The sequence below is a fragment of the Labrus bergylta genome, chromosome 10 (genome assembly GCF_963930695.1).
Source record: "Labrus bergylta chromosome 10, fLabBer1.1, whole genome shotgun sequence".
NCBI classification, from domain to species: domain Eukaryota; kingdom Metazoa; phylum Chordata; class Actinopteri; order Labriformes; family Labridae; genus Labrus; species Labrus bergylta.
Window position 1 is genome coordinate 26,010,105 of NC_089204.1, and position 20,875 is coordinate 26,030,979.

The 20,875-nt window shown below is 39.3% G+C and overlaps 1 protein-coding gene across 4 annotated transcripts in view; it reads right to left on the bottom strand.

Annotated features, from left to right (window-relative positions):
• The window catches only part of col21a1 (collagen, type XXI, alpha 1), a 28,899-nt gene extending 11,636 nt beyond the window's left edge, over nucleotides 1-17,263 (bottom strand). Inside the window, exons 1-12 of one of the 4 annotated variants that reach the window (XM_065959733.1) lie at nucleotides 16,940-17,256; nucleotides 11,255-11,382; nucleotides 10,493-11,053; nucleotides 9,600-9,765; nucleotides 9,284-9,512; nucleotides 7,776-7,946; nucleotides 5,893-5,970; nucleotides 5,111-5,194; nucleotides 3,650-3,712; nucleotides 3,205-3,258; nucleotides 3,059-3,112; nucleotides 2,895-2,948 (exon numbers count right to left, since the gene is read on the bottom strand). In XM_065959733.1, the coding sequence (XP_065815805.1) occupies nucleotides 2,895-2,948; nucleotides 3,059-3,112; nucleotides 3,205-3,258; nucleotides 3,650-3,712; nucleotides 5,111-5,194; nucleotides 5,893-5,970; nucleotides 7,776-7,946; nucleotides 9,284-9,512; nucleotides 9,600-9,765; nucleotides 10,493-11,053; nucleotides 11,255-11,351 (1,611 nt within the window). In that variant the 5' untranslated portion in view covers nucleotides 11,352-11,382; nucleotides 16,940-17,256. Of the gene's footprint in view, nucleotides 1-2,894; nucleotides 2,949-3,058; nucleotides 3,113-3,204; nucleotides 3,259-3,649; nucleotides 3,713-5,110; nucleotides 5,195-5,892; nucleotides 5,971-7,775; nucleotides 7,950-9,283; nucleotides 9,513-9,599; nucleotides 9,766-10,492; nucleotides 11,054-11,254; nucleotides 11,383-16,939 lie in introns of all 4 variants that reach the window. The other 3 variants (XM_065959732.1, XM_065959734.1, XM_029281558.2) reach the window with 3 other exon arrangements.
• Between the last annotated feature and the right edge of the window lie 3,612 nt (nucleotides 17,264-20,875).

The following is a 20,875-nucleotide window of genomic DNA, read 5'->3' on the forward strand; positions in this document are numbered from 1 at the left end:
TGACCAAATGCCTAAAGACCTCTTTCCATCATACCCAGTTGTAGTTGATGTTTGAACGTGAAAATGGTCTACATCATACATGTATAACGTCATGTTTCATGATCCATATCAGCATGTTGGGGTTTTGATGTTAAATTCTGCTATCATGGTAACAGACTGCAGACGGTCACTATGTTGATTAACTTTTGATTTAATCAAATTGTTTTAGAACAGCATGGGGTGGTTTAATGTGAATTAGAAGTAACAACATTTAGTTTCAAAAAGTTCAGCCAGAACAGAAGAGCAAAAGTGTTCCTCAAGTGCCCACTTGAAGCTAGCTCCAACAGCTAAGTAAATCCAAATATGTTTCATTATAAAAGGCTGTTTTTTTAGAACAGAAATAAACATGTGTACAGCCTGCAATAATCACAAATCAATGAATTGGCATAATAAAGGGGGAGGCTGAGTTGATTCTTTGAAGGGCGCATAACAGCTGTTTGCCAGGAAGCTTAATTTGGCCTCAGCGCCGACCCTTTGCCTGTTTCTAGATTGATTGAAAATTAGGTTGAGACAGCATTCCCAATAGAGCGACTGTAGATGGGAAAGGGTGAAGTCACTGAGAGCATGTGTGACAACATACATGTCTTGTATCTACAATAATGTAAACTTTTAAGCTATTTGAAGAACTTTGACTTTGTATCGAACTTATTTGAAAGATGTTTGCCATGGAACAGAGATGGAAAATCACTGGGAGCGCACCTCTTCTATACACTCATCTCATCATTTATGATGCCTCGGACCATTAAACTAAGATGTTTAATTATGGCCTTGTAAACCAGCACTTTGGTTGAACAGTAAAAGCCATAAGGGGTCTTTGATTTAAGTGCAATTACAATTGTGATTTAAAAAAAAAAAGAGACGGTAATGGTTGGGAGGGCGATCCCTGATTCTGTTCTCCATCTTTTGTTTTGTTAATCCAAAACTCAAAGTACTTCACTGATCAATGACAGTTGAAAGGATAGTCCTTTAAAACTTCTCATACATCCTGGGCCTATAATTGTAACTTTAATAATGGGGCAGAGGGTACAGAAGGGTTTGATCCAGGTGTGTCTGTGTCTGTAAGACAGCTGAGACTGTTTTCAAAATGACATCAACTGCTTGCAGTGTTCTGGAGGGGGCCTCCTGTGGTCACACTGATTACAAGGTAGGACGATATGACAGAGGTGATGCAATCTGGACAGGATGCATTACCTCACTACGCTTAGAGTTAAACTAAATGCAAATGTAGTTCAGATGAACATCAAACAAACAGCTTTCTGGATTGTTCTGGTTAGAGCTCTGGCTACAAGGCTTCAGTTTAACTTGGCTGTAACTGCAGTCGAGGCCTTTCTACTTCTTATTGAGCAATAACTGCTGGAGCGTCGCTTGCTTGTATGGATCATTGGATCAATTTGCTTCTCTTTCACTTGGATTGCTTGTGGCAGCTGTAACACAGGTGCTTTCCCCATGTGGCTTGTATGCTTATGCCTTGTTACACATTGTTCAATTGCATGAATGTGTTATAGCCTGTGCTTATCCAGCTGAGGCACCTCTGTCTGTGGGCTAATCCTCCTTTAGATGGTTTATTGATTTCTAACAGTGTATTTCTTCGAGATGTTTTGATGCCGCCAAAGGCTGAGATATTCTCACCCTGGCTTTCGGTGTGAAAGATGTAGACCTGCCAGTAGGGGTGAAACAAGTAGTCGCAGTTCCGTTCGTACCTTGGTTTTGGGGTCAAGATCCAGTATGAGTTCAGTACGACAGGAAAAAGGCAACACTGCATAATTCTAGATTTCTTTCATTTATTTTGGACCGAGATGACTGGATACCCCCAAACAGCTGATTAAAAGAAGCACGGGCGTCTAACTCCACCGTGTCATTTAGCCAAATAACTCGTCTTCTTCTGGTGTTTTGTTGCGTCTGCTTCTTCTTCTGTGTTTGTTGTTTAATAGCAGTTGGCAAACAGATTACTGACACCTGGATTGGGGGGTGGATACTGCCATGTGTAATGGCCTTTTTCCTGTGGATTTGGGACAAATACCATAACACCCCTACTAGCATACCAACCCCTGCCAGGTTTCTCCTACTGGTTAAAGATGGATGTTTCTTTATTTTATTTTGTCTTTTTCATAAAAACATACAATGCAGATGGCGTTAACATTTACAGAGCGTTTTTCTTGCTGACGCGACAGACATTTCTACCTCGGTGGGGGTACAGCATGTTCTGCTTTGTTGGACTCTATGTGTCGTTTGAATATTATTTTTTCGTAAAATCTCAGGGTCAGAGAAGGAATCATGTATGTTGTCCTTGAGATTCATTTACCAGTCTACCAATTGTTGTCCTTGCATCTCCACCCGAACCTTACTGTACTTGGGAGGCTAAGAAACAAGAAGGACATGATGCCATGGGAAAACACAAGGCTATAAGAACAACGTTTTGCCTCCCTAAAGTTTCAAAGAGAAGTCCAAGTCTTTGAGCTTCTCAAGAATAAAGCAGAACAAAAATCAGGAAACATTAACATGCTTAAAAAGTCTCTGATGGCCCCCGTGGTCCCCCTCCAAAGGGCTCTTGTCCCTCTGTATATCTGAGAGGATGTACTTTTTAATCTCTCAGGGGATCTGGCTTTATATGTATAACATATGGTTTCTAGCATGATTGATGCAACAATGTTCAAACAGTTCACGTTGATGTGTCTAGCAGGAGTTTCCTGTTAATTTTACATTTGATCTCGTTAAAGATTTGCCCAGACAATGCAGTGTGTGTTTTATACTTGCATTTAATGATTTAACTAATTTTAGGTGCTTGAATTGACATTTGATACCTAGTACCAAACACGATCTAGCTACACTAATAACAAGCAGAAAAATATTATCACCTTCTCTCCAGGTTTTCCAGACAATCCTTGTAATCCAGGAACACCCCTCTCACCCTGAAAGAACAGACTTGTATTAAAAATTATTCTTTAGCAGTCATAAATTAGTGCTGCAGCTCGATAACAATTTCTATTGCGCCAGAAAAAGCGTTTTTTGACCTTCCTACCGAAACACCAGACCTCCCTTGCTCGCCTTTGTTCCCATCTGGCCCACGTTTTCCCTGAAAGGATTAAAACAGGAAAACCAAATTTCAATTCCCTCTTTTCCATGATGAATTTTATATGAAAGTAAAATCATTTATTTTTAGTTTACCTCCACTCCTGGTGGGCCTGGCAGCCCTGGACTCCCTCTAGTTCCAGGGTTACCCTTAAAAATGAAAGAAGACATGAGACGAAAACATTTGGTTAAACATTTGAACCCATTCATCTGTTTGCATGTCCTTTAATGGATTTGAGCCTGAGGGGTAGATTCTTTCTCTGGGTTTTTGATCATGCTGTAGAACATGTGGTTCACTTTTGGACGCTTTTCATCACACACAAATCACCACTCTCCTGCCACCAGTGGTACAACCAGAGATGTTTTGTATTTACCCATTGGAAAATAAGGCAATAAGTGTGTTTACCACAGTTTTTTAAATGCCGAAGCAGTCCAGACCACAACTGGTTTTGGCAAAGTCTCAGATGTTGTGGAGACTCTGTTGTGATGTTTCTGGAGGTTATATTCTGTATGTTTGTATATTGAACTATGTAGTACTCACAGGCTTACCATCAGCACCAGCAGGTCCAGGCTGACCCGGTTTGCCAATGTTTCCTTGGTCTCCCTAAAGAAAGTGGAATGGGGAACATTTAATCTTTTGTATCTTAAACAAATCTTCATGCAACCTCAAAGCTGTATTAAATAATCCCTTTAAAACATCTCTGGTGATAATATTCTTTTCTGAGGCTTATAGAGTGTTGATGATATTTCTCTTCGAACCATGCAGAGCAAGCTGGTGAGTTGTAAAAATGCTCTATGTGGGGTTATAAGGAACATCTGCAAGCCAGCAATGGTCCCAACAATTTGGATCTATTATTAAACGTACTTAAAGCACAGCAGGGATCTTATAAACACAAACACGCCTGAACCCATGGAGGTTTTATTCACTAAAAGACTTGTTCCTAAAGTAAATCTCCAAGGTCCTTGTGTAAAGGCTTTTATGACCGGGGCTGCTATTATTTGGTTGATTCCATGTCATCAATAAAGACAAACACGTAGGTTTTACTCCTTTATTTGGTACTTTTCCACATTAACCATTGTTTATATTGGCAGTGTACTGGTTTGCTTAAGCCAACAGTACAGTACAACAGGATCTTACAAGAAAAACCAGAACTGACTCATAATGGCAAGCCACAATTAGCCTAACTGGAGGAAAGAGGCTATTTAGTGTTTCCAGAATTTGTAAAACTGCAAATTTCTTAAAGTTAACTGTGTAATTAAAATGTGCAAAACAGCCCACACAGCAAAGTCCCTGGCCCAATGAAAACCAATGTTTACAGGCTGTAATGACTCTAATCGAATTTGATCTGTTGGTAGAGTGCAACCTCATGTGTTTGTCACTTATTAGACACAGAGAGCAGCATTTAGACATCACCTGGGAATTCAGCACACATTTCCTCTTCCTTGCTGAAGAAAAAGACATTGTGCTCTTTTAAGTGCTGAGTTTACAGAACATTTTTGTGTCATAAATATCGAACAAATGTATGTAATTTGAGCTGGGTATAGCCTCTTATTTTGAAATTCTTTGCATTTTATTTCTGAGCCCAACACCCCCCGCCATAGGAAAAATCAGTGGGGATTAACAAGCCACAAAGAAACAGGGCTGTTTCTTACAAAACAGCAGCATAAGTTGACATATATCCTATCAGAAAAGTTGAAATTACAATCTATTCATTTACGTGAGAAGGAATAGGATTTCTTTTAGCACACAGTGTGGAGCAAGCGTCAAGTCTGCGCTAACTGATTAAGATTAATCATTCAGGTTCATTACAGTGATATTTATCATATTGCAGATACACCAGCCTGATGCCTCTTGCAAACCACTTGGGCAAACATAAGGATGAGGCTCTTTGTCTGGCGCTTGTTTTGCGTCACATATAACACAATGGTGTAATAGATGCTGTAAATAAGACGGTAAAATGACACAATGCAAAGATTAACAGGGTTGTCTTAGGTCACTTACCTTTATTCCTGGAAGTCCGGGGGGTCCAGGAGGACAAACACAAGGCTCAAGAGTTGGTTCAGCGTAGTCAGGACTGTTGGAGCACTGTAATCAACAAAATAAGGCTCTAATGAACAAGACCAGACGTTAAGTCTAAAAGCAAGGTATACCTCTTAGAGCTGCAGAGATTACATTATTGATGATGTCGTAGTCAATAGATTGAAAAAGAAAAAAAGAATATGCAGCACTGACTAAGATTTCTTTGCAGAGAAATAATCTAAAAGCACAGAGACAGAAAGAAGAGAACAGTTGTTCTTGACAAACATTTGAAATGTAAGGTTCTGATATCTCTTTTGACTTTTCTTATCCAACAGGCACACAGAAAATAGTAGCTTGTGGTTGTAAACCATTTCATATAGCCAAGATAACAATGCAGCCACTGCCTCATAAACACAGTTGTAGCCAGAATACAATAAAAACTGTACTGAGCACAAAAGGTTTGGGACCTTCTCCAACAAATTATTTTATTCACAAACAGATGTGACTGCGAGAGAATATGCTACGTTTGCACTTTCATTACGCAATACTCGGAGAGGCTGAGCTGATGCACTGCAAAGCGAGACAAACATTTGATGCCATGCAGTAAGGTGCGTGGAGTTTAACTGGCGGTGAAATTGCGCGGTGCATTTCCTGAGCAGAAACAGATGTGGTTTGACAAGGTGAGAAGTAGGTGGGAAGAAGTTATCTTTGTTGCCTTTAGACTGAAAAACAAAGTTCATAGCCCAGCAGGCCGCGGTACTTACAACTCCAGGTATTTCACACGCCGTCTCTCTGGTGTTCTGCTCCGGGTCACAGTAGATGCGAAGTTTCTGAATTTCAAACTAAACAAATTTTTTTTTAAAAAGAACATCATTTCGTAATCAAATAAACACAAAGAAGTTCCCAATGACTTCAGAAACAACCCAACTGTAATAATGGGGGTAATTTTGCAGCACTTATTTCAGGTTTATCAGAGCTTTGAAACCAATGAACTGGAATTGCTGTTGAGTAACAGCTAAAGGACATTGTGCAACTACATGTTGCCAGACCTCCCTCAGTGTTGGACGTGTTCTGCATCCACGTTACTCTGTTCTTCCATTATTTGGAATTTTGCTGACGTTGGTAGTAAAATGGCTCCAGAAAGTCCCATAGTCGTTTTCACTTCAGTTACCATGCGAACGGGACGACGTCCTCACATATGATTTATATTATTTCCAGCCTTTTGAAAACTTAAGTAAAACGATGTGATGGATCAGTGTTAAACAATATAGTTTACATTTTCATTTATGAAAGCAGTGAGGGCTCGAACATAAAAGAACTGCTTGTTTTCTTCATGATTTCATTTCATATTGAATTACATCGAGGCCATTTTGGTGTACAGTCAATAAAATCTGTTTCAAATTGTGAGTGTGTTCATCCACAAATGACACTCATATAAGTGCATACACTTTTTGTTAAGTGGCTTCAAACTAGATGAACCTTGTAACAATGGATTACTGCACATAATAAAATTCACTTCCAAGCTGTGGTTCATGTTAACACTCACTGCTCTAATGATGTGTAAACATACAGGCTGGCATAGGAGATGTAAAAGTCTTGAATGAGTTATGTACTCCCATTTTTAAACAAGGACGTTCCCTGCATGTGTCCTATTATTTCACATGGTATAAATCTTGTCAGTGATTACATATTATTAAATGTATTAAAAGCAAGTATCAGTATCAAAAACAGCTTGTTATATAAAGGATTTCATTTTAGAAAATGGGTACTTAGTGTTACGGCTGTATGTTTCCCTGTGCCCTGTTTCCCTTCTCCCCTTCTGTTGTCTCCAGCCCAGGTGAAGCTACTAATTGCACAACGAGGTACACCTGGCCTCAGTGCTTAAAAGGCCAGTGGTGGCTGCAGAGATGGGAGGCATTTTGAGTTGGGACTGCTGTGCGGGTCAGTCAGGGATCAGCTGTTGTCTTTTGGTTCTCGTTTGATTTTTGTTATCATTCAGTGTGTCATTTTGTCCCTCTGTTTTGACTTTCGTTAAGGTGGTTAGTGTCTTTTAATGAGTGAATGTATGGTTTGCTGTTAGCCCCATTGGGCCGCCTTATGGTGGGGCGTAACATTAGCTACTCTCTGTCTTGAAACAAATGCAGCAATGCCAAACTAGCCTTATTGCTATCTCTACCACTGAGCCACAGCGGCATTAGCTTTTTGTAGATTTACACAGTTTTCACAATTAAAACAATAAAATGTATGCGATCAGCCTTCTTTTCCATACTGTTATCACAACAATTAAATTATATATATGGAATATAAAACTGCACACTGTTAAAACAGCTCCAGAGTAAATAACAACCCAGAGATATACACATTTTGGCACAAAATTAGTCATTTGAGACAAATAAAACAAAGATGAACTTATGGAAAACAGCTCATTGAGCCAAACATTTATTAACCCAGAGGGCTAAACGTGCCACTAAGGATGCAGCTATAAACCTCAGCACTGTGTGATCCTGTTAAATCATATATCAGTATCAAGTTTGCTGAGCTACTCACGAAACAAAGTGTTCTCTTTTCCTATCATTTTCTATATTACTTCCCTGGGACCCAAGCATTATGTATTTTAAGAGAATAGGGTTGTTGATGTTCAACTTACTGGCACTGTTGTTTCCTTTCGGACATATTTTCCAACTTGGGTTTTCCCATTGATGAAAATGCCAACTGGAGGCTCCAAGGATAGGGACTCGATTTCCATGTCATCAACATAAAGAGTCACATCCTCCTCAGTGACCAGCAGCCTCATCTGGTGCCATGCCTCATCAAACAGCTTCTTTTGTTGCAACAAAAGAACAGGAAATAGTCATTAATACACTTCCTAGTGGCAAAAAGTCCCCTTGTGGGAAGTAGTACAGTGTTGTGATTGTATTAGAGAGCAAGAAGCACAAACTCAGAAACTAATTTTGAGTTGATGTCTTAATACCTAAAAAAACAATAATGGGTCGCATTTGAAAGAAATAAAACTTTTTTAAGCTTGTGGAAAGTAGGCTTAACATCACACGTTATATTTGATTGTACGATGGTCCAGATGGAGTCAATGTGAACATATTCTGAGAGTTAAAATGTGGTTTCAAAGATAATGAGTTCCACAGTGTTTGTGTGCTTGAGTAACAGACTGCTCAGATAGTGTCACAGTCCAGGGTGTAACCCCGCCTCTCGCCCGATGACAGCTGAGATTGGCTCCAGCCCCCCCTTCAACCCCAAACGGGGAAAAACCAGCATAGATAATGAATGGATGGAGTTCAGATAATCTGCCTGTCTGAAGATCATCAATTATATGGTTGTGCTATTTCTTCAAGTTTAAGGACTTTATCTGCACTGTTTTACTACGGCGCCTACTTTTCTGATAGATGTCTGAGGCTCTACAGGTTTATACAAGCTACACTGAAGTGAAGTGAGGAGGATTATGGTTGATTGGTTAAGTATTACATGCTGCTGAAAGGACATGCTTTGACCTCTGAGTTGTATTGAATTGTATTATGACTCAGAAACAGAAGACTGCTGAAGATGGATTTTTTTTTTCCAATTTAGAAAGCTGCTCTGCCTAATTGACCTCAACTTGTATTTCTGTTATAATATAGATGAGTGTCTGTTGAACTATATACACACATTTACACCATGCTTTGATGGCATAACAGCATCAATCAGACTCCTTAGGAGTACTTCATCAATGTAGCAATATACCTTAATCAGGATGGAGCACTCATATGGGACAGATTTGGACAAGCATCAAAGCAGTGGCAGTATTTAAATCCCTACAATGCGTCAGGTTCCAACAATACTGCCTCCTACGTTTCCCATTATGCAACTCAGTAGCAACAGAAGCCACACCCTGCACTCATGCTCTTCAAAAGTTATCTAGGTCACTAGATAGACTGTATAAAACTTGGAAGTAGTGTCAGTGACGTCAACAACTGTTTTTCTGAAAGAGAGAATCCCAATGTTGGGAAATGCTGACTCAAAATAACTTTCTGCCAATACTGTAACAGGCAAAGAGGTGGTGCCGAGGCGGGCTTTAAGCCTCATGGCAAACAGCTGCAACACATCCAACTGTCAGTATACTAAGTACTAAGAATTTTAAAGGTTCATAATGGAGTGTTGCTTTACCTTTGTTGTTTGTTGGGAAAATGTAACCGTCTGAATTCCACTTGGTGCTGTGCTTGTTGTCGTGAACATGACGGTGCGGTCCAGTCCATTCAGAGTCACTGCCATCTGAGGTCTCCCATCCCGTGTCTGTATTCTCCATAAATCCCAGTCCTCTATCGTCACTGATCCTTTATACCTCATTGTGGCAACAAAAACGTACGACGGTGGCAGCCCATCTGGAAAGAGGTTCCTGGGTGACCAAATTCAGAAGTCAGTAACAGATCTTGTTGTGACTACACTGGTGATTACCAAGAGAAAGTAAATGCAAAACGAATACCGTGTAGCTTCACTCAAGTCCAGACGAGATGTGACTTCATAGGCCTTAGAGCCGTAAAAGGCTCCTTTTGTCTTCTTTGCTTTTTTAGCCAAGTTTAAACGTAACAGAAGATCAAAGCCCTTTTCTTCACGGGAATCTATAGGAATTTTTGCTGGACAAACAGTCTCTGCAAAGGACAAAACATGGAAATGGAAGCATAGACAAAAATATTGATTCATAGACTACTAGCACATGATGGAGACAAATTAGATAGAAGCAGTTTTCACACATTCACAATCTCACAGATGAGAAAACTTTCCAAATCTATCCTGGGAGCTGGAACTTGGCTGTTGATACATAAAATTCAGTTTGGATTAGGCGAGAGTTTTAGGCTCTGAATTCTCTAGTGACTCTTTTGTGCGTTGATATCAAAAAACCCAACGAAGAAGGATATTTTGGAAATGGCAGTACTTTTTGAGAAAAGATTATGTGAGTAAGTTAGGAACTATAAACTGAATGTCAGTTGGATGGCATCGAAGGAAAAGTGGAGGTCTGTGCAACACTGCGGCCTCTAGTGGATGCATCTGTTTTTTAACATCCGTCCGAACATAAAGGACGATTGGGAGTATGGGGAATGACGGTATATCCTTTGAAATCGACGTATCTATTTTTAAAAGAACATCAAAGTTGATCCAAATGGGCGTGTAGCAAACAGGTGAAAGTCTGTTGCTCAGATCAACTGATTCATGTCTGTGTTCTAACACTTAGCCAATATGGGTAATTTCCTGATTATTTTTTCGACATTACACCTATGACAGGAGACTTGAGGTGAGGAGATTCGCCCAATACTGTCATGAATACAATATTTGAGAAGAACAACACCTTAAACTTCCAATTGATCAGCTGATACTTACCTTCACACAGTTTTTGTCGTATGACCTGAATAATCCTGGAAATAGATTTGTAGTCCTCAACTGAGAACACATAAGTTGAAGCCGGCTTGTTTGCAATGTCTCTCAACTCAGCTGTTTCTGTCTCCGACCCAACACCGATTGCAAACATAATTACTCCTTTTTTTCTTGCTGCCTCGGCTGCTTTCAAAACCTCATCTTGCGACTTTCCGTCTGTGAGGACAACAGCGATTCTGGAAATGCCTGATGGGCCACGCTCAGAAAGGCCAAACAGTTTGTCTGTGGCAAACTTAATGGCTGTCCCTGTCCTTGTGTTTCCCCCCATGTACTCAATGGACTCCATGGCTTTGAGGAGGTCTTTGTTAGAATTGTACTTCCCCAGAGGTATCTCTAAAACAGGGTCATCGCTGTACTGGACGACTCCAACCTGGGTAAACTTCTGTCCAATGTTGAAGCTTGTTGTTATGTTGACGAGCCATCGTCTAACTAGTTCAAAATTGACATCTTCGACACTCCATGAGCCGTCTAAAATAAAGACCAAATCACACGGCGCAGTCCTACAACCTGAAGCAGACAGGAAATATACAATCAGTAATGTAAAATAATGGTTTTGAGAAATGGTATCTATTTTGGTGAAATACACAACATGAAATGCATTTACAGTACACTGAATCACCTTTGCCAGTTGTATGCACTATAAAGTTGTGAATATATGGATTATAAGCATAAAAAGTGTGAGAAAAATGAAGACAGAAGAATTCTTACTTCTTAGGTCTTCATCTTGAGCTGCACTAAACAAATGGAGAAGCATGAAGCATAGACATCTTAAGACACATTGCATGGATGGCGCTTTGTAACCCATTATGCAGCAGTACCAAGTTCCAATTGTGCACCTACGGGGAAAGGGAAAGACATGCCTTGTATTGCAGGGAAAAAGAAAAAGACAATGCAAGCTTTTGTGACACTTTAACTGTGGTGTTCCTGTCTAGACAAAGGGAAATGTATCAGACTTTTGAGTTTTCATTAAGCTGCAATTTATTCTGGCCTGTTCAAAATTTGACTACATGAATGGGTATGACTCAAATGAGACAGCAGGGAGTACATGCATAAATAAGCACTTTGAGTATTTTTCTATAGTTTATTAATGGAATTATTCATGAAGTGATCTATGTACATTGTAATGAACTCATATTTGCATTTAACAAAGCCTGGCAACTTACAAGATAGACATAAGTGCAGAGAAGTATGCTCATACAAGCTGACTTGGTGACAATAATACTGTATGCATTGTGCTTAGGACATGGCCCAAGTCGAGCACAGATCTGATAGGACTCTCCATTGTTTGTGGTCATTTGAATCTCCATATAAAAGGCCAGAAAAAGGTACAGTGGAGGAAGTCTGGCAAATGTCAAAATGATGGAGAGAGATACAATCAAGCCAAGAAAGAACAAAATAGTCAGATGACTAATGGTTTCATCAACTGGTCCTACAGTACCACATAAATTAGTTAAATTACAGTCCATTATTTTGATTTTTTGGCAAATGTAAGGCATTGACAACAGAGACAAATTTTCTATTTTGATTCTTGTTGTAAAGCTGAGTAACAAATTCTTAACTGTTTGACCAGTGTAATCGGTTATTTTAGAGTTACTTTTACAAAATGCAGACCTCATTACATTTTTGTATCATATTCACCCTTTCCAATCTGTGTCTTCTGTCTCCACCTACTCCTAAGAACAGTATTTGGCTGTTTAATTTCTAAAATGCTACACTTCCCTCATCAGCTAGATTTAAGTTTTCTCTATTGATTTGTCAGATTTTTCTTTTTCTGACAACAACTGCCTGCTTTGACTCGAGACAGGAGGTGGAAGGGAACCGAAAACAGTGAAGCTCAAACAACTACATAATGACCTGAAAGACTAATTAATCAATGAGACCATGTGTGACATATGATTGGGACAGTTTTTCAATGTAGGACTAAGCAACACATTTGGTGTAATGGAAAGTTAAAAGTTATATTAAGAAAGAGAAAGAGAAACTACAATGGGCACCATGCTTTGTTCATCAAAGGAGCAGCACTACCCATTAACCACAGTGAATAAGACATGGTTGAATGTCACCACTGAAGAGCATTTCCCATCGTTCCTTTTCCCCTAAATTGCTTTCATGTACTACCACCCACTGCTACATAAAAAAATCTCTGATTTACTCACTTTGACCACTAAGTTTACCCTAAAGCTTGTATCAATCCTCAATGTGGCACAGACTGTCCCTCCAATCCTTCTGCACACTGCCATCGCCTTAGTACACCTAAGCATATTCCTTTCAAGCTTCATCAACCAAATCCTCACATGGCACTGTCAGCTTTACTAAATAAATAATCCACTGAACCTCTGACCACAACCGCCACTAAACCAGAGCTCTGCGTTTCCTGTGGGATTATCAGCTGTTTCCTCAAATCTGCTGCCATTTGCCAATCTCTGCCCACCCTTGGCCCAAACACAAAATGACTGCCCAGAAAAGTTTCTCTCCCACACTTTTTCTTTCCTCGTGGGTAGAACCAGTTCTAATGCCATCCTTCCTACCAGCAGATGAAGTAACCTCGATCAGTTTCTGTTTGCTGTTGCTTGAGCACACACACACAAAAAATACAAGAGCAGCTGTGTGATTCTTGTGAAAGATTATATTACACCTTGGCAAAAGTATAAACAAGTCTGAACATATGGTATCAGATATTCGGGGAAAGTGTTACCTTAACAAATTGTACTGATAATTAAATGTCTTTTGATTTGCTTCCATACTTTGAAACTCCTTCCATCTCCACTTTTTAGATGTAATTAATTCATCTAATCTGGTTTAACAGCCTCCCTTATGCTGATGTTTTGCCCTACAACCATTATCTGAGTGATAGACTCAATCTGTAAGAGGTTTGTTGTGCAAGGCCCTAAGGCTTCCATCTACACCTGCAGAACAACACCCTTGCTGTAAGACTGAGTGCTGACTCTTGAAATATTTCTCCAACAGGATAATGAACAAACATATCCAAACATAGGACCCTGTTTAACCTCAATGTTATGTGGCTGGCAGATCAAATAATAACTCAAGAAATGATACCTCATCTAACCTGAAAGTGTGTCTTAAAGCTCCTGTTAGGAACTCCCTGTGTTGAGTTTGGCGCCCCCTATGGACATTGTGGTATCTCTTGCCTCTTTGTTGATTTTGTCCTGTACATGTGTAAGCAGTGTTATTCAACACAAAATAAATCTAATCCAGCTGTCTTTATCAGTGTAATTTAGCGCTTACGGTGAATATTTGCCCTGTAAAATGTAAATGAAGTCTGTTTTGGCAGCATGTAGTTAACCACTCTGTCTGTCACACCCTGTCACACTCGTCTCAAGCATTAAAGAATGAACTTATATAAATGTTAATCTTGTTCCTGATGATCTTGTTTGCTTTTGTAGTTCATAAAGAAACATACAATATTAGTTCAGTTGGTTTCATAACCAGTTCAAAACTCTTCACAGGAGCTTTCACAAGTTTTCACACCTAAAACTGTATTCCGAAATAACCAACATTAGGGTTCACACGATATGACGCCCCCATCATAAAGCTTAAGTAAGGTTATATATCCCTTTTTAATGAAATGTCTCCAAATGACTCTTGGATTGATTAACATCAAATTTGGTGCATATACTGTATATCGCTGTTGTACAAAAATGTTCAGTGCCAATGGTTAACCCTCTCTGTATCACTATCATCATTTTAAAATTCCATTGAATTGAATACAATTACAATCAAGAGAAACTTTAGTTTATGACCAAATATCTGTAAAACCTCATCATCACAAGTTTTTGTGTTGTGCTAATATTTGTAAGAATGAATGAAAATGTTAGCATAGTAGCCCAACTTACAGTAGATGTTGTATAAAACACAGGCAACATGGTCAGTATGGTCATTTAGCAGTCTGATGAAAGCATTTGACTGAAACTCTTGGCTTTAAACTCTTACTCTTGTTGGATTAAGCATACAAATACCATTTTATGAAATGTTAACAAAACACTTGATTCCTTCATCCACATGTGAGGAGCGATCTGGAGCCGGTACACGTGGTGGGGATGCAAGTGTTTTTTCTCTAAGACTCTCCCTTGCAGCTCATCTTCTATAGGACGATGGAAATAAGCTACCTCAGCATGAGAGCTCAGCTCTGCACAGGGAATGGAGGTGCTTATAGCTTCTCTTCACACTCAGGTGCAAAACAAGACTATGACATGTTAGTGTTTGTGCCTTAATGTCATTAGCACAGTGTGCTTTGTGAATTAGACCTTAGACAGAGTAGGTAGCGGGAGCATATGATAATCAATTTGTGGTGCTAGCAGCCATGATCCATCCTTAAATGATTCCACTCATCGTATGTCACAAAACAATGGCATGTAACATACTGCTATTCACTGTAGTCAGCAGTAATCTGTTTACATTTGGAGATAATCAGTAGGAGTGTTTCGTGTGAGCACAGCACACGTCTTATCATATGTTTTCCAACGTGGCTGCTAAAATTATCTTTTAAAGTAGTTTCCAAAGAAACTGCTGACATCCTAAAAGGAAGCAGTCTGAAATGAAGACCAGATATGCTGCATACAACGTTAGAGGCAAGACTTGTGGAAGGAATTTGATAGGAAGGAACTGACTGATTCACCTTCAACTTTTTTCTGATAGTTGCACGTGAAGGTCAAAGGAATAGTGTCCAGGATGTATCCCTTGATCTCCCAAATGGTTTATTCCCATAGAGCTAAAGACGGGTAACACTCTTTAACATGACTGCATTTGTTTCCCCCATGTAACTCCACGTTGAAGAAACACATTTGAAGGGGGTGTTAAGTTGTGCAAGAAGTTTACTTCTGAATTGTTCCCCCACTAGAGAGCTGGAGGAGACTGTTGGAAAACCCCCTCACTGGCGGGGTCCAGCCAGGATGACTTTCCCCTCGATTGACTTTCCCCAAACTGTGTGTTTCTACACCTCGGCTCAAGCCACATGGCATTCATTTACACCATCAGACAGAGAAATTCCGACTGTGGACTGTGACCAAACACATGTAGTCATGATGAAGGGGAAGCAACCCACGTCCAGGAATAAAAATGCAACATTACACGTGATTCGCTGAAATGCGTAAAGTAGGAATGCGTGCATAATGTAGCAGAAACAACAGGTGCACTTGAGGCGCAGGTTAGGATTTGACTCCAATGTGAAGTTTGACGACTTTCTGGCAGTTAATAAACCTACCACATGACATTGATTTAACCGCTGGGACAGTTGTTTGTTGCAAACTTAAAAAGATTTATGTGAGACTTAGTTTGTTCCAGCTGGATATGCTGTCCAGGAACCTGCTGAACAAATGATTTCTCACATTTCACCAGATAACTTTTCACTCCTTCAGGGTGGGCGTCACCGACTCATTAAATGGATTTTAACCTAAGTACAAGACTCTGGTTCTGGTTTGGTTCTGTCCTTTGAGGAACTGAACTTCCCTTTGAGAAGGACATTTTTCATCCAGATGAAACCATGCAACAATGTTTGAATTACTGAGTTTAGAAGGACATCATGGTTTTTTTCTCTCTATTTGTTTGGCATATTTATTTTTGTGTGATGCAACTGCTGGCCTAAACTTCCCTTAAGTTGATGAAGTTAAAGTTATCTGCTATAAATATGGCAAAGGGAAGCGGTTCCATTCCAGAAACAACAACTGCTGCTTAGGGTGAACTTTTGCCAAGATAAAGAGTATTTACTGCTGCCAAATTCTTCAGGGGAAGCCAAGCCCTATCAGTTGTTCTTCGTAGAAATCTGTTCAACTAATTTAGACATTCGAATAATGTCTTGTCAAACATAAGCTCACTGGGCTCTTATCCCTTTTCAGCCAACATTTCCTCTTCCTGATATTTTCTACTCTTGCCCCAAACAATTTTCACATTTGTAAAAACCTTATGGGTACTATACATGCAATACTGTGGTGCACTCTGCAGTATGCCTGCACAAATTCAAGAAATATAAAAAGAGGAATCTTTTTACGAGAATTGGTTTTGGCCAAGAATTCTCCTGAGGTGATTCCATTCATTCTTTGCATGACAGAAGCGCAAACAAGGGACTGATAACTGAGCTTAATGTCTTCAATATGTAACTGCTGCAGCACAGATTGTAGGACAGTGAGCTAAAGGTTGACAGAGTGCTAAACAACATCGTAACACACTGAAAAATAAATAATTAAAGTAAAGTCAGCTCAACATGTTAACTTAATAATCATAAAAACAAACCCCAGATTTTAGATTGAAGCTGTCTTTTGATTGAAAGGAAATCACAGTTGCACACTCATAGCTTCTAACCTTAAAACACACTTCGCTAAATTCAGATATACAATAATTTGCAATCACAGAAATAAGGAAAAGTGAACAAAAGGTTACCGGTAAGCGTCCAAGCCCTTGTTTGGATTCCCGTTAGTCCTCTCATTGAGTGCCAGGGATCAATACTGTTCACAGCCCTGGGTTTACATAAAGTGAATTTGGGGAGAAGCGCACATGTTTCTCTGCTGAATGAAAGCCTGCCCTTTCCAGCAGCTCTCTCTCTCTCCGTCTCCTCTGTTCCTGTCCTTCTTCCTCTCCACACCCCCCCAACCCCTCACTCCGGACTTTTACTGGCCTGTAGCCACCCTCAATTACCATGGGTGGAAAGAGAAGCAGATAAGGAGAGCATGAAATAGTGAAGCAGACGGCCCATCTCTGACAGTCCAAAAGGAAAATAATAGTAATGAGCTCAGCCTCCTTCCAACTGTTGAGGGATTGGATCGCGTGAGGGTTGCTAGGGGCACAACAAGCACAGAACATGGAGTTTTTTTGGATGTAAAACAAGCACAAGATCAGCCAGAGAGTTAAAGTATACAGAGAGGCATATACTGCACTGCCCATTGTTCCTTCAGTATAACCTGAAATGCTCTGCAAGGTGTTACACGGCTCCTTCTCTGAATCCCAATTCATCACCCAAATGGACAGCAGATTAAGTTCTACAAGTCAGCAGTGAATAAGGTGTGAAGAGCTACTGCAGTGCCTTTTTTTCTGCACCAACAGCTGGAAGTCGTTAGAAATGCAGAACTGAATCTGCTATCTGTACAGCAGACAGAACTCAGTTTGATTCACTCTAGCAAGTTTTATCATGTTTGGACTCAGTGACAGCCTGCTCTGCATCAACTAACAACAGCCTCAGTATTTGCAGGTTCTCTTTAGAGATTAAAAAAGCTTGAACACACTACAACACAGTTTATTCAGTTGATATTTAAAAGCCGGCTGAGTGTATGAGGTCTGTGATTCCCAGTGTGTTAAAGATATCCACAAGAAAGTTCATAAGAAAAACGATTTTTTTAAAATTCCATTCATTAAAGAAGATCCTTTTCATTTCAAGCTTTAAAAAGAACATTTAAATAGTTATTTGCAGCCACAAGCTTTTACTTTCACTCAATACATCTTTTGAGTTATTGGTTCGGTTTTTAAGGAATCATTTATGACTTCTACTGGGGTTAAAGGTAAACTAATATAAGTTCTAGTAAATGGAATTATGAGGAACTTGTTTGTTTTGTGTTTTGTATGGCTCTTTGTATTAGTAGTTCATGGGTAAAATATTGTAGTTTTTACTGCTCTTATTGATGTGAGAGCCACAGCATTACCACTCTTTTCTTTTCTCAGTTATATTTTTTGGGCAATTTTACCTCCATTAGGAAGGACAGCAGTAGAGAGAAAGGAAATGTTGGGAGGAGAGAGAGTGGGGGATGACATGAAACAAAGGGCAGAGGTCAGAATCGAACCCACAGTCGCTGTGACGAGGACTGTAGCCTCTGTACATTGGGTGTAAAATAACCACGATCCGGCGCCTCACGACCAGTCCTTCCTTCAAAAACTAAGATTGAACAGACAATATGTGGTCCTCTTGTAAAATCCTGCATCGTTATGATCTAAAATAGGGATGAGACTAAAAATCACCACAGCAATATATCGTTGTCCTGACTCTTGTGATACAAACAGGATAGACTGCTATCAAATAACGATATTTCTATTTTAAAAAAATCAATCTAAACAAATTTCTCTGGCAATTTGACTCACCATCTAACCACTTAATGACTCAAAAGTCGCTGTTATGACATGAATGAGAGTGTTATGAGTGATAAGAGGTGGAACTGAGACCAAATTTGCAGGGACTGAATTCATAAATCCTGCACTTTGTGCATCAGAAATCATGATGTATCATGATACATGATTGTCTTTTAATATATTAAGCATCGCAGAATCGCTGAGTCATCACGTTGTTGTTGTTATCTTGGGCCACAAATCATCATATCTAGAGTTATGCTGCCATCACCCCAGATCTACAATGTACTGATTTACCAACAATAAAATAGTACTCTTTAACAAAAAAAACATGTAAGTGACAATTACTTTTACTCTTTTTATTCTTGTTTCTTTTTTGTTGCTAATAGTTTCACACCAAAACATCCTACTGTGCTTTGGAGGTTTTTTACTCAATGGGTACTCCTATAAGACCTCATCCTTTGCTGAAATTGAGCAGCAGAGTTTCCCTCATGGTGTCCTGGTTGACCCTGAGCCTCAGCACACTCTGCTGGATCCCACAGGAAAATACTGTGTTGGAATAAGAAGCCTGGGAGGGGCCAACCTGCCGCTGAGAGTAGACTTTCCAATGCTGAGTAATTTTCTGTCTCTGTTGACTGTCCTCTGGTTTGTAACCAACACGAGGTGCACTTGAAGGAAAACACGGGACAGAAAATCTGTGTTCTCATTGTTTTTTCCTACCAGAGGCCACTTTCGTTGTCTTCTGAGGCCTGAACATTCATCAATATGACTGGACTGTGGTCAAATTTCCAAATATGACATCGATTACATATAGCAGAGAACGAGATTACATAATAAATATGACAGACCTGACAAAGCCATAGCCTTAAGAGAACAGGATGCATTGTATTAATACTATGTTACATTTGATATTAAATATATAATTTAAAGTGCACCAAAGAGAACTTAACCAAATCAGATGTTAAAATCAGTTGTTCTAAGGTTGTCAAAACTGTCATCCCTTTTTAATATGCGTTTCAAAAGACATGAAAAATGCAATCTCTGTTATTTAAGGATCCATAGTATCAAAAAGCATGGAAGCTTATAAAAAGCTCTAACCTAAATTTAACCAAAAACGCTGCAAACAAATGACAGAGAGCACTGACAGTGTGCAGGAGTTTGCCTTCAATTTTTGGTCATTAAAAACAATATTGGGAGACTAGGACTTCTATTTTTGTTTCTGTAATATCAAAACATGTCTGAACATGGTTTGATATTGATATTGAAAATGTTGGTATTGTAATACCTCTAGTTGTTACAGGATGACGTACATTGAACCATTTTTGATGATAGGGAGAATTTAATTCTTCCGGACTAGAGAAAATTCAGGATCTTATGTCAATTTAAGGCAAAAGTTGAAATAATTTAATGAAAGTGGTGTACAACTTGAGCAAAAAGAGCTAATGTACATATTTAACGATAATCTTTTATCAAGTACATGAGCTGAGTTTAATGTGAACTTTACATCATATCAAGCACAATCTATGCTCCTTTATGTGTCTTCAGTTGCTCCTGGACTCTTAAATACAGCAATAGTCTGAAACAGGGCTCTCCTTTCTTTGTGTTCTGTGATCAAATACAAAGTGTTCTCGTCTTCTCAGGCTGCAGGTTTATGAGCTCTGTGCAGAGTTTTTCCTTCTAAGTCTGTTTTATTTGATGTATAACTATTCAGCTCGAAACAGGAGGGGGAGAAAACACTATTAGGATTTGCCAATGATTTTAAAAGTCTTACAACAACCATTGCGAAGCAGAATGAAGATTTCTAGTTTGATATCAAGGTTGTCCTAATCTAACCCTTTAGCTTTGTTTAATAAGCCATTGTGGAGGTATCGAAGCCCTGAATCTGAAGCCAACAGTCGAAGGGGAAATCTGTCATCATGCTAGTTTGTGCCTACTACATGTATGTATGTGACTGCTGTAAAACACTTAAACTCGTAGGGTATAAAAGGCAATATAATGTCTTTTAAATATTCTCATCAAGGAGGTAGATGCAGATTATAAAGTCAGTACAGACGTTTTTTTTTTAGCTTTTCAGAGAAATGCTGTTTCATACTTCAAATTCACAAAACACAAGGCCATATTTTATAACTTCTTTTTGACAGAAGATTTGCCTTCAGGCGGGAAAATCAAAGATGCTCTAAAATTAGATAAAAGTTCTTTTTTAAAATGGCTATTCACAAGTGTTAGTTAGTCTTATAAGTTACCAACTGTTCCCATGACACGGCC